The 27,441-nt window shown below is 28.3% G+C and overlaps 1 protein-coding gene across 1 annotated transcript in view; it reads left to right on the forward strand.

The window, feature by feature from the left end:
- Nucleotides 1-27,441, forward strand: part of LOC107442085 (kinesin heavy chain) — a 59,372-nt gene that overhangs the window by 15,780 nt on the left and 16,151 nt on the right. The window contains exons 2-16 of the mRNA XM_016055554.3: nt 1,444-1,531; nt 8,513-8,586; nt 9,469-9,573; nt 12,089-12,137; nt 12,223-12,278; nt 13,157-13,244; nt 15,104-15,228; nt 16,208-16,312; nt 16,392-16,540; nt 18,210-18,358; nt 20,883-21,151; nt 22,080-22,286; nt 23,313-23,462; nt 24,343-24,438; nt 27,096-27,191. Coding sequence (XP_015911040.1) covers nt 1,444-1,531; nt 8,513-8,586; nt 9,469-9,573; nt 12,089-12,137; nt 12,223-12,278; nt 13,157-13,244; nt 15,104-15,228; nt 16,208-16,312; nt 16,392-16,540; nt 18,210-18,358; nt 20,883-21,151; nt 22,080-22,286; nt 23,313-23,462; nt 24,343-24,438; nt 27,096-27,191 — 1,806 coding nt within the window. The remainder of the gene's footprint in view (nt 1-1,443; nt 1,532-8,512; nt 8,587-9,468; nt 9,574-12,088; nt 12,138-12,222; nt 12,279-13,156; nt 13,245-15,103; nt 15,229-16,207; nt 16,313-16,391; nt 16,541-18,209; nt 18,359-20,882; nt 21,152-22,079; nt 22,287-23,312; nt 23,463-24,342; nt 24,439-27,095; nt 27,192-27,441) is intronic.

Here is a 27,441-nt window from a genome sequence, read left to right on the forward strand (position 1 = left end):
TATTCGTGGAATTTAAATTCCTAGGTTTATACCCCAAATTAAAAATATCTGTGTTCCATTAAAATTTACTTTATTTTAAAAAAGTGGCCCCCGAAGGCAGTGACATAAATTTTTTAATGTTTGTAACGCATTGTCTCCGATTACCCACAGATGGAACCGTCTCATTGCAAAGAAGCAAACTCAGGGTTCTCATTGATTTAACGTTAAGTTAAAATGTTAAATCACTTTATACTTATTTTTTGGTATAACGGTATTTTATTTTCAAGGCATGTTTAAATACAATTAAATTAAATTAATAATACAAAATAATCTAAAATATAAACAATCAACGTCCTCCCCCCCCCCAGAGGGCCGCGGAAAAATTATCTAACGTTGACAGGTCTGCGGTGATAAAAAAAGGTTGGGGAACACTGATATAGATGATAAGGAGCTTTTAAGCAATTTTGTTTGCTCTTTTTAACTATCATGAATTAAATTCACGTTTATGCACTTTTTACTCTTCTTTGTAATTAAACGTATTTATTACTTTTTCCTAATTTATTTCAATGAATAAAAAATTTGAATTGAAAGTTTGAAGCGAGTGTTTTAAAAAGCAAAATAATAAACCATATTCTTTTTTTGGACTTTCTTAAATGCGTCGGATAGTGAAGAACGTTTATTTGCTAATATATTACATACATTTCTGGTCATGTGGAATTTTGAAATAACTAGAAATAACTGTCTCTGACATATTACTTCTAAACATCATTAAAATTCAAAATTTATAAATTTAGTAAAATATAATTTAAATTTTCTTTAGTATCTTTATTCAAAACAAATCCTTACTCATCATAATTATTACTCGTTTGCTCTTGTAACATCAATAACCTGACTTAAAAGGTTAATGGGAAGAACATGTTTAAGGCCATTTAGTGAAAATGGGTAAATCTCTCATGGGATGTGCATAAATGTCAAGAAGCCCCTTGCAAAACAGTATTATTATTGTTATTATTTTTGAAAAATGGATTTAAAATTGAGGCATATATCTTGAACGTCGGTACTGAAGCCCATCATAAATTCATAAAGAATTTTAAAATTTAATTTTTTGAAAATGCTACTCAACATATAGTTAATACAATCAACATTAATTATAATTTTTCAAAAAATGGATCTTTTATCACTTATTTCCAAAAAATTTTATTAGAAGGGATCAAGAGGGTTACAATTTTATTTCTTAAAACAATAGTTTCACATAGAATGAATCTTTGAGATAAATATTTTCATGAAAAACTTTATTTTTGAAAGATACAAACAAAAAATGCAAACATTACAGAGACACTTCTATTAAATGATGTTTTTCATGGTTTCTGTGAACCTGATTAATGTTACTCAATTATTAGTAATTACTCAATTGAATGATGAGGGTATGGTTTATTAATTACTAACAACTATAAATTTTTTTAGGGCAAAGTGTACATATATGACAAAGTATTTAAGCCAAATGCTACTCAAGAAAAAGTATATAACGATTCAGCACAAGCAATAGTTAAAGGTAAGTTTATTATGTATTAAATCCAGTCTTGTATTTCAGTTTATCCCATTTTTATTATTTGATTATCTGTGTAATCAATTTAGAGTGCCTGTGATTCTGGATACTGTGCTCTATTTGTTTTTACCTCTATTAACCTTGAAAACTGTATAATATTTTTAAACAGCACTTTGGGCTTATGATTCCGTGGAATATATAAAGATTACTAACTTAGTTTGAATTATTAGATTAATTACAAGAGTTTAATAAATTTGAAATAAGATATCAATTTTATATAAGGAAATTCGTTATTTCAGCAAAGTTACATGATAGAATCATTAGTAATCTGATAACTAAATATTTGTTGATGATTCCATTTTCTTTTAAGAATGAAACTTAAGAGATTGTAAACTTGTTTTATAAATACAACTATGGCAAAATCTTTTCTTTCTAAACTTCTCTTTAAATAATTTTTTTAAAAGTTTGATTAATATGTTGTTATCCATAGTGTGTTTCACGAATACAATAAAAAAAATTTCGCATGCATATAGTACTAAAACTACTTAAACTACAGTAAAAGCTATTGAATATTTGGCCAGTTATCTAAACTTAATACGAATATCACACGAGAGAAGAATATGAGCTACGTAAGCGTAACCTCACCTGAAAAGGCAATTTTGCTGTTCGGAGTTGCCGATAGGGTTGCTTATTTGCCCGAACTGTTGACCGTAACGGGTTACCATGTTTTATTATTTATCCTAAACTTTTAGCTAATATAATTTTTTTTATCGTCTGAAGCTATTAACTCATATTTTTTCAACGCTGTTCGTAAAGGGAGGAAAAGGAAATCACAAACATTGTAGAATTGGTATTAGTTAATTTTGTGCATTTTATAATCTTTGTTAAGCTGCAATTAAAAATTCTAAACAATTCACTTGCACATTAGTAAAGCTGCCGAGTATCAAAATAATTATCACTGATATGGAAATGATTTTAAGATAAAGACGCATTTCAATATTCCATTTTTAAAAGGATAAAGGGGTAAGCTTAAATCATTTTTATCTAGCATTTTCTGATTTTATTTTTACATTGAATCGAGTGGCTAATATTTTTGAAGTTATATAGGTAAAAGTGTAGTTTTTGACTAATAAATATTTACTTATCTTACATTGCTATATAGGGAAGGTATCGCTACCCATGGTTATCATTACGCTGAATCGAATGAACATAAAAGAAAGTTGTCTGATTTAATAGTTTAGCAGTTATAAAATTTATTAAAGGTTTCGCGTGAACAAAGTATTTAAACTAATTTACGCAAGAGACATTGCTATTTTGACAATTGAGACATTGCTATTTAGACAATTGAGACATTACTTCAAATTTATTTTACACTAAGTCTAATAAAATTAAAACTAATCCTTTAAACTAATAGTTTAAAAGAAATGAGGATTTTATGCATGAAATTTACAATTTCTGACTTGCCTTTTACCCATAAAGTACTTATAACTTTACAACCATAAGACCTATCAAATCAACTTAGATTTTCTAAAAAATTTAGTTCAAAAAAATACGTAAAAAATAATACCTGACTTGCCAATTTAACAGTGTCTAAAGGTTTTATTGTCATATAATTAATTAATTGATATTACATTAATTGTAATTATAATCGGAAATAATACTTTTGCGAATTTATCATTTTTGATTATAATGATTTTCTATTGGAAGAGGCTTGGTTATGACGAATTAAATGTCATAATTACAGTTTATTATTGGGGAATTAAAAACATTGGTATAATATAATATAATTAAAAATTACTGGACTTATTTTAAAACAAATTTATTGTAACATTCAACATATAAATTAAATAATAACTAAAGGAAAAACAATGTCTTCTTAAGAGCACCGTATCATAAATTTGTAAGAGACAAGGTAAATATTTACCCCACATGATTTCTGAGTTTTCTAACTGTTACTGCTTCAAAACAAGCTTTTCAAAACTTAAAGAATTCTTAGGAAAGAATAAAATGACTATTAAAAAAGAAACACGAAAAAGTTAAGACTTTTTTCAAATAATTGAACATATGCTTTTATAATCAACAAAATTAAAGATTATAAACCAAGATTAAAATTTAAAAATAAAAAATTACAAACTCTATTATATTATATTTCATAAGTTGGAATAATGAATTAAAGTTTGGAGAGTTACTTGGCTAATTGAATCTTTTCGGTTGCAGAAATCCTTGTCTATATGAAAATAGATATTATTACTATCAAAAGTAATCAAAGTTCTGATTGGAACGAATTATAATAAGTTTTAATTCTATTAGTTTAGAATGAATTAGTTTAGAACAGTAATTCTTAAAAAAAAAAAAAAAAAAAAACGTTTAACAAGAAAATAGTTTACTGCAGTTACCACCGCTAAAATTATGTGCAGATTGGTAGGTACTTTATTTATGTCGCACTAGAGCAGCACAATGGGGTATTGGCGACGCACTGGGAAACATCCCTGAGGAGGATCCGAAGACATGCCATCGCAATTCTGACCCTCTTGCGAGGGGATGGCTCCCCTGCTTTGGTAGCCCGACGACCTGAGCGCGAAGTCGAGCACTTTACGGTAGAGCAGATTAACGATGGCCGATAACCTGGCCCCTCGGTCCCTACGCAGGCTGATCAAAGTGGTCACCCACTCGCTTACTGACCGCAGCCAGTGATGCTTAACTTCGGTGTTCTACTGGGAACCTTGTCCTTACGACCAGTCCACTGCAGGACATCATTAAATGTATAGCTTTTTGCATTCAAGTCAAAGAAGTTGGAGTTAGCTGGATGTTAAATTAGATTATAAATTTCCTGATTGTGGTACTTTTCTGCGCATGAATCTAGTACCCTATTCCATAATATAATATGATGCGCAGATTGCTGTTATGGTACATCAATTGCATTGAGTTTTTCTTTTCATCAGATGAAAGTACTTTTAAATCTTAAATTTAAAAATGAATGTTATTTTTACACTATAAAACTGTTCTTTTTCATCAATGAAAAATTTCGTCCGATAATCCTCTTCCTCTCCACTGACGCCATTATTATTTACATTTGTAAATGTCATCGCATTGAATTGAAACGTCATAAACTGCAAATGATCTGAGTGGTTAAAATGTGAATTGCTTTAAATCATAGACAATTTTTTCTCAGTGAGAGAAATAGGTTGTTGATATTTTGGACAAAAGTTTCGGCCAATTTTTGGAGGAAGTTGAGGATACGATTGTGTTTTCGATTGTCTTGCCAATAATTTTCATCGTGTGATATACCAATTAAGTATGACGAGAGGAAAAAATAAAAAATTACTATGTTTAGAAAAACGCAACTAATTCCAACACTTCCACGCTTTTTTCTTTTAATTTTATCTTTTACCCTTTTTTTTAATCATCCACCCTTTCATTCTCCTCTTCTGCTTTATTTTCTTCTTTCCTTCTTCTTTTTTTCTTTCTCCTTCATAATTTTCTTCATCGTTTTTTAATTTTTTTTACCCATTCTCCCCTTTTTCAAACATATTCTTCCTACCTTTCTTTCTTGCGAATATACATTTTCTTCTATTAATGACTTGTGTCATCCTTCCTCATTTCCTTTCTTTGTTAATTTTTTTTTTATTTTTACATTTTACCTTTATTTTATCCTTTTCCTTCCTTCTTCCCTACCTTTTTTTTCTCTCCATTTTTCAAACTAACTCGATATTTCCTAGACCACATTTTCTTGTCCATGGTTTTTCTCATATACCGGTAACGTAGATGATATTTGATAAACTAATTAATAAAATAAATAATAACTTACATTAATGACTTGTGTCATAAACAGAAAAAAAATCGAAATGTGTATGGGACAGAGCTATTTTCAGTAATAGATTTAAAGAAAATATAAATTTAAAATTCAAAAATATTTTGAATTTTAAAAGCATATTTTATTTATTGCATATGATGTATATTAATTATGTTGTATTTTTTATTACATGAAATTTCTAAGGAAGTATATACTACCATACAATAATGGAAGAAACACTTTCAGTTTTTGACAATTTTTTAAATTTCTTAAGAAATACTTAAAGGATTATTTTGTAACTTTTGAGATATTTAGTTCATACGATTTTTCATACTTTGCAATAAGATTTAAAGCTTTCAAAGGTCTGGTAGACAAACAAAATGCGATTTGCTACAAAATTATGGAAAAAATGTTTTTAATCTTTTCTGTGCATGTGCAGTGTAAAAGAATTACTTTAAATACTCACATCTGGTGCAGTTTTTAAAATTTTTTAAAAAAAATTTTTATAAATAGTTTTGTAATTAATTTTAAATCGCCCCAAAAATTTTGTTTAGTTCCAATAAATATTTTTAAAGTTATAGCAGAAGAATGTAAGACAATTTTTTTTTTTATAAAAATGTATCGTATCCTTATTTCTAGAAATTTTTACACTAGATTTGCGTAATTTTATGCAGTTATTAAAAATAACAATTTAAGTAATCGATCCAAGTTACAAGCTTATTGCTTCATTTTCTGGCATAGGGGGCTCGAAAGTACTTTGTTTTCAATCATAATATATTGTAGGTCTCCCGAACCTCTGGAAGCTTCAAATTTTATTTCTGGGTATGAAAAATCGCATGAACTAAACACTTCTAAAGTTACAAAATAATCCTTTAAGTATTAATTGCGAAATTTAAAAAAAATTCTAAAATTGAAAGTGTCTCTTCCATTATTGTAGGGTTGTGTACTTCTATAAATAATCGTATATTCTTTCCAAAACATTGAATTCCTTAAAATATAACAAATTTAATAATTCTCTTTATTATTAAATTTTAAACCAAAAAAATGTTTTTAAAAAATCTGGCAGCAAAGAAATTTACGGAGGTAATAAAAGAAAAGAGTATTTTTATTTAAAGGAAAATTATTATTAAAATGATAATTATTATTCTGTTAAAATAATAATTTAAGGGTTAAATTAATTCAACCCTTTACTAAAAAAAGATTGAATATTCTTCAGTTTTTATGTAAAATTTTAAGAAGCAGTAAATGCTTGATGATAAAAGATAGTGAATTTGATGTCTGTCATCAGCTGATAAGTAAGACCGAGAGCAAAGAGAAGGGGGAAAGTTGTGTAAGAAGCTAGCCACCGCCCAGATCGATAGTCAGCGTATCACGTGATCTAAGAAGATTTTGAGCCATTCTCTTATGGACATGTGGTCGCCGAAGCCTGCCCGTTCGATATCACTTTTACCTTCCTATGAATAGAACAATAAAATCGAAAAGACCGCCCATGTGCGTGATTTTTCTCCCAAACGCAATTGGAAAAAAGGGGAAAAGCAATATTTTAAAGTTCTGAGTGGAAAAAAAATGTATCTAATTTTAATTTAATTTACTATTTCAAACTTAAAATCTATTATAGTTTTGGTTTTTTTAATTATTTTAGATTGTAAACAAATGAACGAACTTTAGCTATTTACATAACGTCATGAGAATAACTAGAAAATTTTTAATGTTCACTCTTGGAAACAAACTTTTTTTTTTTATTTTTCACCAGATTAGCTTTTTTACTATTTTAAGGAGTTACATGAGTTTCAAAAAGAATATTTAAAAAAAAAAAGAATTTCTTTTCCTTTTTTTTTTTTTACTTTTAAGTATTACATGTAAGGAATAAATGCCCAAAGTTTTAAATCAATGTAAAATCGTCTATAGGAGAAAAAAAATCTACTCTCTCACAATCAGCTAAGAGCGAAAATAAAAAATTTAAATTTTCCCAAATCTCTGTTTAGATGAGAGTGAGTACGGTTTTACATAAAAAATGCACCGATCTTAATGGGATTTCGCACTTTTCTTCTTGACAGAATTCACTAAATATTGAGCGAAGGATTTTTTTTTTAGTGCAACTTATTTTACGAAGCCTTATAGTATCTAAATTTCACCTTAAGCGTTCCTTTCTATTTCTTTTTTAATTAAAAATTTTTGCAAATCTTCCCTTCAATTTCCATTTAATTTTATCTGAACAAAGCGTACAAAATTTTAACAAAAAGTTTTTTAAAAGTTGTGTTCACTACAGTGTTACTTTTCCATAAGCAATCCTTGAAAATAAGATGTCGAAATTTCAACATTCTTAGACTAAATTTTTATTAAATATCATTGAAGTACTGTTGTTTTTAAATGAAATAATTCTTATTAACAAAGTCAGAATAAAATAATTATCTCATTATACTTAAAAAGCTAAAGAAAATATACTTTTTTTTCATTTCAAGCATATGTAACATTTAAATTAAATTTTAAAAAAATGTGGATAAATGATGAATAAATTTTAAAAAAAATGTTTTAGCTATTTATTTTTTCAGGTAAACATTTTAACCAAATTTTAAAGCATGCATATTTTTTCTAATCAAAGTCGAAAAAATAAGTTTTTTAAAAAAGAATTTGTTCTCTTAAAATAGTTTTAAATAGTTCACTTAAAAATTACAATTAATTATCCTATTAAAATAAAAAAGATAATCTACTTCATCCAGGCTAACCTACCGAGAACTGTGTGAACACGATTTTCTTATTTATTAGGTAACTAATTAATACATTTAAAAATTTTTGTTTTATTTATGGACATATATTATTTCGAACGCAGTTTTCCAATTTGAAATTTTAAGCATGCATGTAAAAAACCTTTTCTTTTCTAAAAAGATCATTAAACCCTTTTTGCAATCATAACTGGGTATACAGTTTTTTTCTTAAACAGAAAATTAACAGTAATCTTGAAAGCATGTAATAAACAGTCCTAAACCTTGACATTATTCTAAGTTATCTAGATTACCTAATGAACCTTTGTATTGATTATGTAGTTTCTCCCTATTTTTATAAATCCATCACTTTTTTTATTCTCTACTAAACTTTACAAGTCACCATTAAATAATTTTGCATGGCTTGATCTTAAAATTTTATTTTTTATTTCACTTTTTAAAAAAAAATTAATGTTTGCTTTATCTTTTCAGATGTTCTTATGGGATACAATGGCACGATATTTGCTTATGGTCAGACTTCAAGTGGTAAAACTCACACAATGGAGGTAAAAATATAATCCATTGAAAAAAATTAATAATTGGATTCTTTTCACATAAACAAGCTTTCATTTATAAGTTAATTATTTTATGTATGAGCATTTACAATCCAAATGATAGAGTGTTAGAAAAATATGTTAAGGAAAGTTTGATATGTTTTTTACGGAAGAGATTGAAAAAAACTTTCGAAACTCAAATATCTGAACACAAATTGAAAATATTTTCAACTAAAAGCAGTATATTTTAAAATGGATACCGAAGCTCTGCCGATAGTCAGTTGCTATCATCTCAAGCTTCCACTGAACTTATGAATACAATATTTTGAAGAAGCTAATTTCTTCTATTTTGTTTTCCTAAAAATTTATAGTAGCTTGAAAAAGATTTTCATTTTGTTGTGTTACTTAATCAGAAATTCAGTTCATATGAAATAAAGTAAATTAGAAATATAAAAATATAAGTTAAAAGAATATATTATTAAAATACGTAGTGCGATATCCCAACACATGAAAATAGTTTTTTCAATGTCTATTGCACCATAATAAAACAATATATCAACAAAGGAGCCAAACTCTCTCTTCTCAAAGTCAAGAATTATTCAAGCATTGTGAATTCAATACTTTTTTAAAAAAGTTTTTCTTTAAAAAAAATTACAGGATTTGTAGAATTTTGAATAATTGAAACAGTTTTTAAAATGTGTCAAATAATATAAAATTATTTATTTTGTTTTTATTGACTTTTTTATTGATTCAAATGTAATTAATTTTATTATATCTTTGGTTTTTTTTTTTTGCAACGTCTTGGGGGCATTTTATTTCCCAACTCTTATTGCTAAATTGATTAAGATACATTTTATTGGAAAGATCAATGTAAATTTATTTTTTACCTTTTAGGGTATCCTGGGTGATCACATTCAACAAGGTATTATTCCTAGAATCGTTAATGACATATTTAATCACATCTATTCCATGGATGAAAATATAGAATTTCATATAAAGGTAAGTTTAACAGTACAGATTTAGCTAACCATTTTTTGTGTATGCAAACTTAATCACTAAACATACTAACTAATACTAAAGAAAATAATTTTACGGCAAATAAGTTACAACAAGAACCAAGTATTTGCATAGAGAATAGAACCGATAATTAACGTATCCGACTAGTTTAGACAATTTTTAAAAAAATATTAATATAAAATTTAAAAAAAATAATTTATTTGTCTTATTATTTATAAAAACTTGAAAAACTAGCAGAACAATTATTATTATTTTTTCATGAGGATTTCCTTTGGAAGGCTATCAACTATGTTTTGAACCATTATCTTAAAAGCAAGTGCATATACTACTTAGTAAGAGATCAATATAAGTTAAAAAAGCAAATTTTTAAAAATTTCCACACTTGTATTTACGAGAAAACATGAATAGAAAACGAAATTCTTGTTTTTTCTCTTAGTCTGTATTTCAAAACATGCGAGCTATAATCATAAACATTTATAAAAAATTGTGTACAATTATTTTAAAAACAACTTGAGATATCGTGTTTAAGGTGGTGTAAAATGTGAAAAAAAAATCTGATTTTGAGATAAATACATTTAAGGACTTAAAACTGTTAGTCTACCCAGTGTTATCACCTTGCACAAAAACTGATATAACTTTGTTAATAAATGAAGTACAAAAAGTAAAGTATTTTTTAAAAAGCTAAGAGTATAGGAATTCTAAATTTATAATGAACTCAATTTCGAAACTTTTGCTCAAAATCATGTTTCTGCACTAGTCAGATACCTTAGGCTAATTATATAGTCCTCCCTTTCATTGTTGTTAGAAAAAAAGAAATGTAACAGAAGCAATAATACAGTAAGTGTTATTAAGTTCTATAGTTAAACAAGTATTATATGGTTAATAATAAGAAAAATATACAATAAAATTGTGTTGCTTGCATATGCGAGAGAGTAACATGAAAGTATTAAGTTTAATTTCTGCGGAGGAAAGTCAAAATAACATTTAAAAAATATGAAACAAACATAAGAAAAATACGAAAAGTTTTATAATACGAAGAAATATAAGGAGAAAAATTACCGCTCATGAAAAACTGAGAGTAAATAACGATACATGTAAGGTCAGTATATTGTCAAATAGATCTCATGGACTCCACCTGCTTTACCAAAACTTATGATGTTCATAAATAATTTCTTCCATACTCCTGTTCTGGAGTTTTTATGATTTTTTTTTAAATCTATAAGCAAAAGGGCGTTAGTTAGAATTATGTAAAAAACTGATTCATATTTATTTAAAATTTAAAACGTATTAAGTATTGAAGTTTGCATTGTTGGGCGATCCGGGTATAGATATTTGGTTATTAACTTGCTGCCTATAAGATAATAAACATTAATGTTTGAAGCAAAAATTGCTTTATATGAGACTTATTTGATTGATGAATAGCCCCCTTCGAATTTATCGAATAATTATTAATTATGATTAATGATCATCGTCAAATTTATAATATGTTTGCAAATCAATATGACATAAATTTGATCGCATTTATAAGCGTATCTTATCACAGTCGAGTCCATAATCAATCCATTTGCTCTGACCCAATGGTTTCATGTCTGGCACCCCTCGCAAACATATTATTAGGTGGTACATTAACGATTTTTTTCAAAGCTCTGTCACCAAGGAAAATAAAGTCATAGATTAAGTACTTGAAGCGATGAGATGATTTTAAGTTATATAGACAATCTTGCCGAGTAGAATCATCTGGGCTTTTGAACAGACAAATAACTTAAATATTTTAAAAGCTATAAAACTTTTTTTAGAAATCGCCAATTTGGAGATATTTTTCCACTTGGAGGAAAATTATCAAAAATGACTGCCTTATTCTCAGTTTTTGCAAATTTTTATGAGCCCAGGTAATGCAGCATTGGAGTAGGTATTTCAAAATGTAAAAAATTAAACCACAAACGCTTTTCATTTTTACAAAACTATGACTTTTCACCAGATTGGCGTTTTGCGCCATTTTCAAAATAAGCGTAGAGAGTCTGAACATGACTTAACTGTCATGAGTAACAGTTGCAAACTCACAGCAGTTGTCTTGAAAACGATTCAGAAGACAAGAACTTCTACCTAACAATGAGACAAGAAAAAGGAAATATCCAGTCAGTAATGGAATTCTAAACCTAGAATCGTTTAACATTTGGAGTATTATGTGTCAGCATGTTTTTAAGACGGAAACATCATCCAGAACCGAGATTTGAACCTATATCATCAGTCTCAATAGAAGCCATCTTGGTCATCTTGGTCCACTATGTCTATAATACAAACGAGAGGTCATTTGGATTATAGTATACTAAAGTAATAGCCTTAAACTCATCAATACCCCTTAGGTGTTCAATGATGATTAAAGATGCATAAATTATATTTTAATAGTACAAAGTATTTTTTTTATCTTCAAAATTCATATTAATTTAAACCAATATTATTTGTTCAACATTCATCAAACTAATATTACTTGTTTCAGATTTCCTATTTTGAAATTTATTTAGACAAAATCAGGGATTTATTAGATGGTAAGAGTTTTACTTAACATTCTAAAAATTACTGAAAGTGTGTTGTAATTTTAAAATGAACTAATGATAAATATTTCAATTTTAGTTTCTAAAACAAATTTATCAGTACACGAAGACAAAAATAGAGTTCCTTTTGTAAAGGTAAGTTTATCTCAAGATAATCAGATTCAAAATTTATAATTCAATAACTAGTTATCACCTATATTTTATTATAGAAAAAAGAGATGAACATATGAACTCTTCTGAGTTTTAGTCGGCTTAACAGAAAAACAAAATTAGTAGTATTTTTATAAATTAACATTTCTTCTAGGATTTTTTTTTATTATTGTACTATATTTTTAAAGGTTTAAAATATATTATTATTTTCTCAACAAAAATGCTTTAAACATAAAATAACTATGCGCAAAATAATTTTTTTCAAAATCACCATAGTTTATGAAGTTATTTGTTAACATTTTTTTTGTACAAAAAATATTATAAAAAAACATTGATTTTACGTGGAAATGTCAATATTTCTTGCCAGATTCTTTCCAGAGTAGTACTTACAAATTTTATTGCGCCTGAAAAAATTTATTGATATATTAGTGCTAGTTCAGAGTTTGTTTAAAACAAGCAAAGAAAATCTTTATTTCTCAAAACAAATATTCCAAAATTCAAGGAGACAAATGCTATGATGATTAAATTTCTCTCACCTACTGATATTTTAGACTAAAAACTATCTGAATCATGATCATCGAGATTTACGAGTGATATTTTCTTTATAAGATTGTGACAATTTTCAATCTTTTATCATTCAATATAAAACAATTTATGCATAAAAGACGTAGAACTGGGTGATATTTTCACCACTGCTCGAGTCTGACACTTCATTGTTTTTTTTTATTTATTTATTTATTTATTTTTAAAAAATAAACCTCGGTTGACGTTTAGAAGATATCATTAAGTCATTACAGAATAGTTTATTATGATGTGCCTCGCTGCAAATTGTTTGTATTAAATTTTGCACATGTTCATGACAGGGTGCGACAGAGCGATTCGTCACAAGTCCTGAAGAAGTTATGGAAGTTATAGACGAAGGCAAATCCAATAGACACATTGCAGTTACGAGTAAGTTAATCTCTCTCACTTTTATTGTCTGTCATTACTATTATAGTCGTTTTCAATAAAATACCTTTCTAATGTCTGTTAGCAACATATCTAAGTGAAGAATTCGGGCATCCATAAACTGGGCACTCATTTCTTCCAAGTTTCAAAATCCGAAGAAATTTTTCGAAAATTACATGTTGGTTACGGTTGCTATACCCGAGTCAGAATTAGAAATAGGTTTCAGTGTCAAATATTGCAACCATTTTAGCTTTCTCACATTAATTTTATTTTTATCTTATAACCGTCACTGAGCAGCCTATCCAATTTTTGCGTTTACTTTTATCACTGTTCAACTCTGCAACCTTGTAATTTAGAGCCCAGAAGACAAGGGAACTCCAGTATAAAATATTGGGGGAAATTTACCTCCGAGGAGGACTTTTTGTTGGAACTAACCAGCATTTGCTTTACATAGAGAGGAAAACCACGAAAACCTCCCCCGGTTAGTCTAATTGCAAAGGGACTCTAACCAATGATTTGTCTGCCACTGAGGATATTTTATATCAACACCGAGATGCGTGCGAGACAAGTGCGGAATTCGTATCGAACTGCCATCGCTGGGATTCGAAACCGGGTCACCTCATTGGGAGGCGAGAGCTCTATCCCCTCCCCAGAGTCACCATGCCTTTTCTCATGTTAATATAATTATTACTTTCTATTCTGGGCCTAGACGCTGTAATTATAAAATGCTTAGTTAATATTAGATTTATGAAAATAAATGTCATCTCCCGAATGAAGTAAAGCTGGGAGTTCATTCTAATAACTTTTGATTGTTAATAAACGGATTTTCACTTACTATTCAAACTTAGTGGCTCGCTAGTCTAATCCTAAATATGCAAGTTATTCGTGCAAATGGTATGGTGAGTTTATCAAGCAGAAAATGTACTTTCTCTGAATGAACATATCTTCTTTGTTTGGTGGATTTATATTCACAATTTCCAGAATAGAATGTGTAGCGTCTGTCTGAAAAATGTGTTTCCAATAGTTTAGGAATCAAAACAGTCGAAAATTTGAATCCCTTAATATTAGTTACACTTTTTTACGTATTTCACTATATCCCGAGAATTTTTCAATGCTTAACTTTAAAATGCTTGTTATTACAGCACTTTGAAAAACATGATCAATGTAGGTATTTTTATCCCTGTATTGGAAAAATACTTGCAATTGTTGCAATCTGCGAATCACAGTAGTAGTTTATAAAAAATAGCTAGCACATAATTTAACGAAACGTATATTTTAATGTTTCAGTTGCACAATTCACATGGCCTACTAGCAAATACATACTAAAAATAATTAAAGAACTTGCCTGGTTGAGTAGAACGTTGGGCTCATGAGTTTAAATCCGACAGGCTGAAGAATCTCTGTGTATCAAATGGTGATGGGTTCATGATAAATCTGTCGCGGTCACAAAGTCCTCCTTGTTCCCATAACAAATTAATCCCTCCGGGGGTACTTAATTGGAGTCTCTGAATCAGGTCAAATTTACGAACTCTGGATGAATGAACGGAGTATGAAAGGATCCTCCCTGTAAAACGGGCTGTGACGTGTGTGTAGCTGAAGTAGTATTCTTGGTCCGCAGAAACAGCCACTGAGAAACCAGAAACACGCCCTTTGCATTAAAATAGCTTGGTTTCCCATAGCAGGCTTGCTCGCATTGACAATTAGCATTAGTAACAACAACAACAGCCCTCTATTATTTCAAATTTAAGCATACATTTTAGAATGATTAATTTATTTTAGTAGACGATTTTTTGAAATATTTAACTAGATTCAACTTGATAGCAGTAATCAAAATAATAATAATATATATTTTTTAATTTTAGATATGAATGAACATAGTTCAAGGAGTCACAGCGTGTTTCTAATAAATGTAAAGCAGGAAAATTTGGAAAATCAGAAGAAATTAAGCGGGAAACTATATTTAGTTGATTTGGCAGGTAGTGAAAAGGTAAAAACCTTATTTTATGATACTTCATAATCAATAACAGGATAAAGATAAATTGTATTTTTATCTGAATATGATTTTATTTGTTATTTTGGATTTTTTTCTACGCATAGAAAGCTGACATTGAGTTTTTTAAAATTTATCTTAAGAAACTCAAATAATTTTTTTTATCGTAATTCTTTTTCTCGTTCCAGATTTTAATATTTATTTGCTTATTCCAGATTTTATTTATTCATTTACTTATTAAAAGAAAAGAAAAAAACAGGGAGGACTGCTATTTTAGTTGCACGAACACGTGCGCTTGGCCTCGTCCTCAAGGAAGAAGTTTATCTTTAAATAATTATTTAATTTAAAAAGAAAAAAAATAGTTAATTAAAATTAAATACACAATATAAAATTATTTTTAGATGCATATTTTATTTAAAATTTGGTATTTAAAAAAACATGAAAGTGTCCAACATCATGAAATTTCCAAAACGTGAAATTGGCAACATCTTTAACAAATCTTGAAATTAAAAAATTAGTATTATTTTTGATAAATGCTTTAATTTCCACTTCAATTACAGGAAATAACTTAATGATTTCAAATCTTAATATTTTATTCATAAAACTCTATTTTCATATTTTGACAAATATTTGCTTCAAATCTTTTGTGGCAAACTCCATCGCATTATGCGTCCTTACTTAAGATTTTAATTTTAATTTACCTTACTTTTTAGAAGCAAATTAAAAAGAGGAGACATTTAATTAAATGAATATCTTAAGGAGCTTTTTTCAAAAGAAATATTAATGCATCAAAAACGCTGCTCATAAGGCCTTTCTAAGACTTTTTTTTTAAAGCTCAAATCAAAATTATACTGCTATTAAAAAACAAATATAATTAGATTTTTAATTCATTGTATCAGGAACTTTGAATCTTTGATGCTAAACTTTAAATCAAATTAAACATCGATCATATAAATGTTTTTTTCTTATCATACAGGTTAGCAAAACAGGGGCCGAAGGAATGGTCTTAGACGAAGCAAAAAACATTAACAAATCTCTTTCCGCTCTTGGCAATGTAATATCATCTTTAGCTGATGGAAATGTAAGTTCTTTTTATCCGTTAAGAAAAATATTTTTTTAACGTACAAGCACTTTACTTTAAACTTAAAATTTCTTTTCAGAAATCTCATATACCTTATCGTGACAGTAAACTAACTAGGATACTTCAAGAAAGTTTAGGAGGTAACTCTAGGACCACCATCATCATTTGTTGTTCACCAGCTTCATTTAACGAATGTGAAACTAAATCAACTCTTGATTTTGGCAGGAGGTAATTTAAAAACTGATTCCAGTTAAACTGAGACATTTGGTTCTGAAAACAATATCGGTTCATTTTGCGAAATATATCTTTCATTTAAGCATTTAGATTTAGGTGAACATACATAGGTTTTTGGAAATAACTCCAGACATACTTATTTTAAAATGGTTTTTGCTTAAATTTTAATTTTTAATGGATCAGTTTCTAATGTTAAAGTTACATTATTATTTTAAAAAAAATCTGACGGTATATGCGGAATTAAGCTTTCATTTTTTTAAATGAAAAAAAGTTAAAACGTATCTACTGAATAATAGAAATGATAACTACAAATGAAAACGTGTTATTCATTTTTTTAATAAATAACATAAGAATATTATTTGTATTTGTGTGACCATTATATTTATTTTTTTAAGTAACATAAGAATAAAAAAAAGTTGGATTTGTTTCAAATAACGAAGGAAAACTTAATCAAAGTCAATGTGTCTAATTTTTTGTTTAAAAGAGCTGTATTTAGTTTACCATACTAAAAATCTGTCAGCAGTTTTACAACTAAACGTTTCAATTCTTAACTTGTATGTTTTTCGGAACGAATGAAATAATTTAAATTTATTGAGTTTTAAATTGATTTTTATGAATACATTTTTACGTTTGTAATTGCATCTAAAAATATAGGCTTTTTGTTAAAATAAAATTACCGAAAATTAGCGTTATTTCAACGAATATATATAATTATATATTTCTACGATTTATAGATTTAATTAGCTTGAGAGATACGATAAAAATTAGTTTCATGATACAGAATGCGTTAGAAATATAATACGAATAATAAATATGGTATACAACGAACCACATCTACACTTTCATTAGGTATTTCTATCACTGCTAATGCAAAGTGAATTTAAAGAATTCAAAATACTGTTACAGTTATTAAATTTTGAAAATATTTTTATGTTATTGTGTGTTTAAATTTCGTAAAATTAGCTTAAATATTGTAAAAAAGTATTAATCGTTCTGACAGTAAAATTTAAACTGTTTTTCAAACATTGAAAAAAAAATCGATTTTCGAACATATGTTTTGATCGACAATTTTTCAAAAACAATAACACATTTCCTTATCAAATGAAAAAAAAAACTTAAATTCATTCATTTCTGAGATGCTTTTGAATTATATTTCGAAAGTATTAGTCTAATAATCCGGTTGCATTTATTTATTTTGTTTTTAATCAAATTACAAAGTATGAAGCATATTTTGAACGGCTTCTTGCAACAAAAAAATTTCAATCTGATAACAAATTTATGAAGATAATAAAAATATTTTCATACAACTTATGTATATATTGTATGCAAAATGAAAATTTATGTAAAATGGATATGTAAAATAAAATAGTGATGCTGCCTAAAAATTTATGTTGTTTCTAGGAATATTCATGTAAATTTTCGTCTAAATTTTAGTCATTCTCATATAATAGTCAATCTCATATAAATTTTCAAGACTTAAGTCTTACTAAAAATATTTAAAATCATTCCTTAGTTTAGAGTTCTACGTAATATACAAAGCCGTTTAAGTCATGAATAATTTTGATTCTATTACATCAATCTGCACAAATGTTTAAACAATGCATATTTTTTTTGTCGAATATTTGTTGCTACATCAATTTTAAGAAATTTGTGTGCATTTTAGAGCCAAAACTATTAAGAATACTGTTATTGTGAACGAAGAGCTAACAGCTGAAGAGTGGAAACGTCGTTATGAGAAAGAGAGAGAAAAGGCGCTTAGAACAAAAGCTCAACTCACGAGGGCTGAATATGAACTTAGCAGATGGAGAAACGGTAATATTTAATTTTTTTTTTTAAATCAATCATTATGCATTCGGCGAAAGGAAATGCCTCGCTTTCCAGAAATTTTCACTCTCCGCAGGCCTTACCTTACAAAATACCTTACAAAAGTAGAATAAATAGAAAAAATTGGAATAAACCGAAAAAATTGGAATAAAAAAACATACCATCACTAAGCACAAGAATCTCTTAATCTTATCTTTCTTAAATTCTCACTCATTTCTAAGAATGAGTTACTTCATCCTCTAAAATATAATCCTTTTTTATCCAAAAAAGTAATATATAAGCTATTTTTCGTATTTTTATTCATTTTATTAATTTTTTTTAACTTTAGAGTGTAAAAAGTGGAAATTTACAAAAAATATAACAAATTCGGTGGGACCGACATTGTGAGAACTATTAAAGCATCACGCATTAGGTGGCTAGGCCACCTCTTCAGAAATTCTGATGCCGTCCCTGCCAAAAAAGTGACTTTTTCCACAATTGAAGGGACGAGACGTAGGGGACGACCACCTACAAGATGGATAGACGACGTTGAAAAGGACCTCAAGCTATTGGGAGTCAACCGATGGCGGGCCGTCGCACCGGACAGGGCCAGATGGAGGAAAATCTGCTAGTCAGCCTTGGCCTGTGAAAGGCTGTTGCGCTTATGAAGAAGAAGAAGTGTAAAAAGTGGATCGAAAACTACAAAAATCGGAGAAAAAAACAAAAACAATCAGGATCACATTTATTGCTATGGGAAAAAATATTTCGAACAAACAAGATATTACCTATTGTAACAAATTGTATATAAATGTAATAGTTCTTTTAAATTTTAGGGCAAAGTTGAGATTCCAAGTTACAAATAAAGAGTAAAAGTTTAAGGAAATGATCATTAACATATTTACCACTAAACTGATAATTTGTCTCTAAAAAAATGCCCGTGTTTGTTAAAGAACCTCACTGTTTTCTTGAGAACTTAAAGAATCTATGATATTAAAGAAGCTATAATAAGTCATCTTATCCTCTATGATGTGTACTTAAACCATATAAGCTAGTTTTCAATTTTTCTTCCATTTTAGTGGGAATTATAGATCCTAAATTACAATAAAATTAAGAATAAGACTAAAGAAAATACTCATAAAGAGTGCAAAATTTTAAAAATGGAAATGGTTTTGCTTTTTTTCGAAGACATCCTTTAAAGTGCAGAGGGAAAAATTCCAACTAAATTATTGTCTAATGGAATGAAGTTAACTTATTTCTTTTTAATGTGTCAGTCATTTATATTTGTCTACCGCTTTAATTATGAAATATTTTGTAATATGTCTCTTAGAATACGTGTTGTTAAGCAGAGGAAATTAAAAGATCTGCTCTTTTAGAGTTGTTCAAGCAAGTGAAATGACAGGGATATCGTTTGCTTGCTCTATGCACAATCGTTTTACAATGCGCCAAAAGAAAAATCTAATGATCCGATTTTCATGTTCTAGGGCTTAATGGTTCGAGGGGGTAGGCTGAAATATGCTAAATAATATGTACAAACGATATTTGTTTTAAGTTATGAAATCAGACATTTTAAATTATGAAATCAGAGACAAAATTTCACAAAATCAGGCTTCTTAAATTAGCCTAATTGGGGACATACCCTTGAGGCATTATGATTGAGTCCTAGAATGGGAAAATCCAATCATTAGAATAAAAGTTATACAGGGTGGTCCGTTTATTTTATTTATTTTTTTGATCACTGTACAGAAAAGCTTTAAACTTTCAAAATAATTACTTCGACGTTAATGAAATAGATTGAGCAGCGATGGCTCAGGGGATAGAGAGCTGGCCCTCCAATGAGGCGAACCGGGTTAGAATCCCAGTCGATACGAATTCCGCATCCAGCTTGCACCGACCACAGTGCTGACGTGAAATATCCTCAGTGGTAGACGGATCATGGATTAGACTCCCCTTGCCGTCAGGCTAACCGTGGGAGGTTCTCGTGATCTTCCTCTCCATGTAACGCAAATGCAGGTTAGCTCTATCAAAAAGTCCTCCACGAAGGATAGTTTCTCACAATACTTGATCCCGGATCCCTTGTCTTCTGGATTGGATTAAAATCTACGAGGCTTAGTTGTTGTAAACCTAATAAATAGGTTCGGCTGTTCAATGACGGTTGTAAAGTAAAATTTAAGTTACATTAAAAACTGTTTATCCGGATTTCTTCGCCGTACCCTGTAGAATAGCGCTTTGAGATATTCTACGACACTCATAAAAGAACTTTAATTACAAAAAAAAAGTTTTCCTTTTCTTTTAATTTTAGTGTAACAGGTTAATGAAATCAAGCTACAATTTTAACGTGTTTAAAATGCTCCACTCGACACGCGAACAAACGTTTCAAACAAAATCGAAAAGAAGAAAAAGCATATCATTAGTTGTCATTTATTAAAAATATGATTAGCGAAAAAAATTTTAGGAAATGAGTGTTATTACCAATTGTACTTTTTTTCAAAATTTGTTTTATCAGAGATCTGTAGCAATATTTCTCTCAATACAGGTGAGAATGTGCCTCATGATGAACAACTCATGATGAAAGACATCATGGAGAATAGTCTTACAGCTAGTCTTACGGATAATATTCCAGTCAATAATCTTCCAGTGAATATTATTCAAGTATCTGCAGAACCCCTCAGCAACGCAGAACGCGTCAAGTTTGAAGAAGAGAGAAGTAGACTATACGCGCAATTAGACGAAAAAGATGACGAAATTGATAGGCAGAGTCAATTGATCGAAAAATTGAAAGAACAGATGCTTGAACAAGAAGAAGTAAGTTTCATTTTCAATTCGAAGTTTTGGAGCAGTGATCGCCAAACCATCGATCCCGAGCTACTAGTAGCTCGGGGTGATATTTTTCGTAGTTAGCGTTAACGCTCCGATTTTCAAATCCTATTGATTCCTTCACGGAGCTGATAATCCAATTGTAAGATTTTTTTTTAATAAAAAAAAGTCGGTAGTTCTTTTGGTATGGTATCTCAGAAGCTTCATAAGTTTGGCGACCACTGTTTTAGAGTAAGAATTTATGCTTTATATGATAATGTGCCTAATTTTTAAACTTCATTTTTTTTATTGTGTTTCTAATAAAGTATAAGATCTAATAAAGTGTAAGATCTATTAAAATATACTTCAACAACTAATATCAATTCTTTTTACTTAACAATAAAAGCAAAATCTAAAATTATATCCATTTGACTTAGCAGTATTTAGCATTGATATCGTCTATTTTTGATAATGATAAAATAGTTTTAGATGTTTATTAATTACTCTTTTGTTTTTTCTACCTAGTGCATTTTTCTATTTTTTAAATTTTATATTAACATTATTATAAAATAACATAGTCTATTAACAGAGAATATTAACAGACTATATTTTTCTACCTAGCCTTATTTTTAACTCTGAATCTATCGATTATGAAACAATTTAGATTGAGGGTTACGATTTAATTGTTGTCAATTCATTTCAAACTTGTTTTTAACATTCTTTTCATACTATCACATTGAACTTCTTAAGATTTAAAACTAATAATTCAAAACTCTGAAATTTTGGTCTTTAGTAATAATTTAGTCTTCAAAAATCTAAATATAGTACAGTTGTTTAGATAGTAAATAATAGTTGTTTAAAAATTATGAAATTCTAAACACCATATGCATTTATGTGTTCTACTAAATGATTGTAATATTTTTCTTCTTTGATTCAGCTGATCACATCTACTCGCAAGGATTACGAGAGTCTTCAACAGGAGATGAATCGCATTCAGCAAGAAAACGAATCAGCGAAAGAAGAAGTGAAAGAGGTCTTACAAGCTCTTGAAGAATTGGCCGTCAACTACGACCAGAAGTCTCAAGAAGTGGAGAACAAAAACAGAGAATACGAAAGCCTGAACGAAGAGCTTAGTCAAAAATTGGTATATAAATTAATAAATTACGTTACATAGCATGCCTGAAAAGTTCAGTGTAAAAACATATTTAAGGATATTTTTAAAACATGCAAATTTTCGAATTTAAAAATATATTAAATGAAAAAATATCCTTGGTGGTTTTAAATTTATTTTGTTGATATTTTTAAAATATTTTTTGCACCGTTTGAATTTATTGTTTCTAATTCATTATAATGTTAGAATTTAACTCATAGATTCTTTTCGAATCTAGTGGCCATAAATTCCAGGTTCAATCACTGAACATTTTCAGTCATTTAAAAAAAATCAGTCTTTATTCAAGAAAGGGAGTTAAAAATATCTTTCTGAAAGTATGCATATATTCTTAAGCTAATTTTGTCAAAATCACTAAAATATAATTTAAGAAAGTCTTCCTCTAAGTTTTCAATTTTTTTTAACTTAATAAATCCCCATATAGAATGAAGTTGTCTTGAATTGTAGCCAAACCGTTTTGTGTATGTTCTTACTGGCTGAAAAATTACCTGGTAGGATCCAGTTTTTCCTCACTGACTTCTACATTTTTTTGAATCTCATCAATTAATGAATTAATAATTAATAAAAGCCAATAAAGTATTGTTTTCCGATAAAATATTTTACTATCCCTAAGTAGGTCCTTGCAATTCGAGAAGAAGTGAAGTAATTATGCCTAACCATGTTTTTTAAATCAGATTTAATTAGATACCTGTGAGCAACGTCACGTGTGTATGTCGAACCTGATTGACTTCTGAATTGATTTATCTACGATAATGTCACTTGCAGGTATCCGACTTAATGGTATTTACCTGTAATATTTATTTTGTTATTCTACTTTGTTTTTTTATGCAGTTTTCGAATTTGATTGTTTTCTAAATTAAGAATTTAAAACTAAAATCTACTAGTATAAGCAATATTAATATACATAACAGTGAAACAATTTTTATCCTAACGTTTTTCTATGTTAATTCTCATTCTCTTCATTCTAATTAATTCTAATTTATATCTTTGTTTCCCTTATAGTCGCAACTAAATACAGCTCAGAATGAACTACAACAAATGAAGGATCAAACGATGCATCAAAGGAAAAGAACAACTGAAATGCTGACAAATTTACTGAAAGACCTTGGCGAAGTCGGCCACGTACTGGGAAATAATTGCGCTGAAACAAAGGTGAGCACATGAAAAAAATACTTTTAAAAAAATCTATACACACCTACTTAAACTTTTTTTTATTATAATACCCTATTAAGAGTTTATAAACTTTATTCAAGGTACTACTAAAAGTGTTGATTTGAGGATTATATTCAAAAGAGATAAATAGATATATATTTCAATTATGCCGAGGACCGAGTCATGTAAACCATTTTATCTTCGTCAGCCCAGACATTTAATAGCAAAGGGTAAAACATTCGGAATGGTCAAAAAATTATAATTTATCAAAGAATAATAGTTAATGGTATCTCATTAAAGCTCAAAATAAAGGTAGTTGTGTTCGGAGTATCTTCAATAGAAATATATAAAAAAAAATCAAACTTCTAAAAGATAGATTTATAGCATAATTTTAAAACGGGACTTCCATAGATAAGTACTCAAAACAAATGTCAGAAGACTAGCTATGCGTCAATAATCCTTTCCTTATAAAAAAAAATAATTCCTTTATTTTATTCCAAAAATATTCCTTTTCTTTAGCCTCTTATTTTCATAAATGTGTTTTTGAACAGTTTTTGCAGAAAAAGTCTGACGTAAACTTGTCCTGAGGATCAGCTTAAAAGTTAGGTAGTTTCCGTTATTTTTATAAAATTAAAAACAGGATAAAATAATACGAATATCAAAAGTAAATTTAATTTAATTTTTCGTAAAATGACAAATGGACAAAAGTTGCGTCATAAATCAATCTTACTTCAAATTAAAGCACCCAAAATTGATCTGATTTTTTTTTACTCTTTTATTGCTGCCACAAAATACATAAAGTTCTCCACCTTTAAAATATTTATCATTATAAGTTAATAGTATGTTATCTAACTTACATTTATATTTATCATTATTTTAGTTTTCAGCAGATGTTTCAGGAAAAATTGAAGAAGAATTCACCGTCGCTAGACTTTTTATTAGCAAAATGAAATCTGAAGTGAAAGCCCTTACAACAGTAAGATATAACAATTTTTGCTATTTCCCATTCTAATAACCTTCTATAGATGGACCTGTTTTTTGCTGTAAAACTTGCTAGCATTTAACCTTTTCAGATTTATTTATTTATCAAACAACTAGCTACTCTTAATTAAAAAGAAACCGCTGATTATTCTTACCTTTTCTGTAAGATTCAATAATTAAAAAAGATGATAAAATTAAACACTGTTTTCTCAAGATAAAGTCTATGAGAGAGGATTGAAGACTTTAAAAGATTTTGTTACTCTTATCTCAAATGAAGTGAATTTTATTTAGATGAATATCTAAGCTTTGAGTGTATGTTCATTCATCAATTCGCTTTCAAATTTTATAAAGCTCTAAGTTTTATATTTTAATATTTTTTTTGTTTAAATCAAATTCGATGTATAATTTATACACACGATAAAAACAATTTATAAATGAAGACTAAAGGGTAGAACCATCTATGTACATTTTCGCGATTGGATCACTATTTGTTACGTTTTGTGGTTGTGACAAATCAATAACGCGGAAAATCAGCTCTCTACAAGAGTTATTATACTTTGAAGATGAGTCATGCTGGGGAAAACAATTCCTGTCCAAGCGTAGACAAAGCGAACAAAGAAAAGTGTAGTGAAGAAGATGAAAGGAGTTCAACTAAGGAAATATTGATTTTATGATTGATATTGGAAGTATTGATGTGAATAAATGCTTGTAATATTATGTATAGCTTTACTTTTTTCAATTTCAATCGCATGCTATCTCCCAATCTCAATCCTTTAAATACGTTTTTCAGAATCAGCTTTCTTGGACACAAACCGTTTTTCCCCCTTGGTTCTTCAAATGCGTTTATTTATCCATAAATATATTTACATATTTTAGCATATTTATAAATATAAATATATCAGTGTCTATAGGGGGTGAACAAAATAACGGAATCACTTCTATACTAATACATTTCTTCATATTTCTCAAAAAAGACTTAAAGAATTATTTTATAACTTTGAAAGTGTTTATATCATACGATTTCTTACATTAATTAATAAAGTTAAAAGCTTTTAGAGGCTAGAGGAACCAACAATAAATTACAAACGGAAAATAGTGTTTTTGAACACCCTACGCCAAAAAATATATGAAAGTTTGTAACTTGTAACAATTATTTTGGTTATTTATATGCAATGATTGCGCGAAATTTCGTAAGCCTAGCTTAAAAATTTATGGAGATTTGGACATTTTTATAAAAATCTAATTTTTATAAAGAAAATACAGAGTTAATTTGTCTTACGTTTTTTGCTATAACCTTAAACATATTCAATAAAATTAAACAAAAATTTCAGAGAAATTTAAAATTTATAATTTGAAAAAAGTTTGTTAAAAACTGTGCAATATATAAGTAATTAAAGTAGTTCTTTTACACAGCGCATGCGTGAAGAAAAGTTAAGAAATATTTTTTTCCTGATTTTGTAATGAATTTTATTAGGCAACTAATGAAAAAAATTCGATTTGAGTATCTTAAAAATTTAAAAGGTTTCAAGCAATTTCCGAAGTAATTTTTGCACTTTTTTGAAAGAAAATCAAAATGTTAAGAGGTTTATACAAATATTATTTTGTATCATTAAACAAAATTAAATAACAAATGATAATACTTACAATAAACATTCATATACCGAAATATGATTGTATAAGAAAAGAAAACATGCGAAAGAAGAAGTACATTTAATGGAGATGATCCCCAACAATGCCGCCATCATTTCAATAAATCTTGTACAAAATTAAATTTGTGGAAAATCCCATATCATTTGAGCTTTCTTTTAAATAGCACGAAAACTACTTAGAAAGTTGCTTGAAAGTATTTAAATTTTTAAGACATTCAAATCGGTCTTTTTTTATTAGCTGACAAATACGATCCTCTACAGAATTAAGAAAAAGCAAATTAAATTTTTTCCAGCGAATGCTCATTACAAAAAAACTACTTTAATTATTCATATCATGCGTAGTTTTAAACAAATTTTTCTCAAATCTTAAAACAATAATTCTTTTAATTTTAAATTGCTCCAAAAATTTTATTTATAGCAAAAAAATTCGTTATTGTATAAAAATGTCCATATTTTCATTAATATGTTGGCTAGGATTACGAAATTTTGTGCAATAATCGCAAACCAAAATAATTGTTACAAGTTACAAATGTATTGCTTTATTTTTTGGCATAGGGTGATCCGAAACTTTATTGCCTGCTTGTAATTTATTGTCAGTCCCTCTAACCTCAAAAAGCTTTAAACTTCATTGATAAGTATGAGAAATCGGACCCCTAAACATTTTGAAATTTATAAAATTATTTTTTAAATATTTTGTGAGAAAGATCAAAAATTGTGTAAATATAGAAGTGTTTCAATTATTTTGTCCACCCCATATATTTTTGCATAAATTTATTTATTTATTTATAAATATCTAAACAAATTTTACGAGTAATTTTTGGAAGAAATGTCTCAGATTTAAATTTCTACAACAGATAAGTTTGATCAAATTAAGATAATTTTTTTCTTTAATCATAGATTTTTTTTCTCTAAGAGTATCTGTTTTTAAAATATTTTTAAATGTAGTTATATTGATCAATTTGACATGCGTATTGCTTATATGCATGGTTTGCTTTATTTTTAGCGTTGCAGTCAATTAGAAGCATTTCAAGCTGAATGCAACAAGAAAATTGAAGTCAACGAGAAAGAACTTGCTGAAGGCCGTCTGTTGATAAGTCAGGTGAGTGGCTAGAAACGTGCATTATTTTATAACTACAATAATGTTATGATTAAATAATATAATGCATTAAATTGAAAGACATGACAATATAGGCAAATGATAATTTAGAGCTGCTATGGTTCAGGGGATAGAGCGTTTGCCTTCCAATGAGGTGATTCGAGTTCGAATACCAGCGACGCCTGGTCGATACGAATTCCGCATCCGGCTTGCACAAACCACAGTACTGCCGTGAAATATCCTCAGTGGTAGA

The sequence above is a fragment of the Parasteatoda tepidariorum genome, chromosome 4 (genome assembly GCF_043381705.1).
Source record: "Parasteatoda tepidariorum isolate YZ-2023 chromosome 4, CAS_Ptep_4.0, whole genome shotgun sequence".
Taxonomy (NCBI): Eukaryota; Metazoa; Arthropoda; class Arachnida; order Araneae; family Theridiidae; genus Parasteatoda; species Parasteatoda tepidariorum.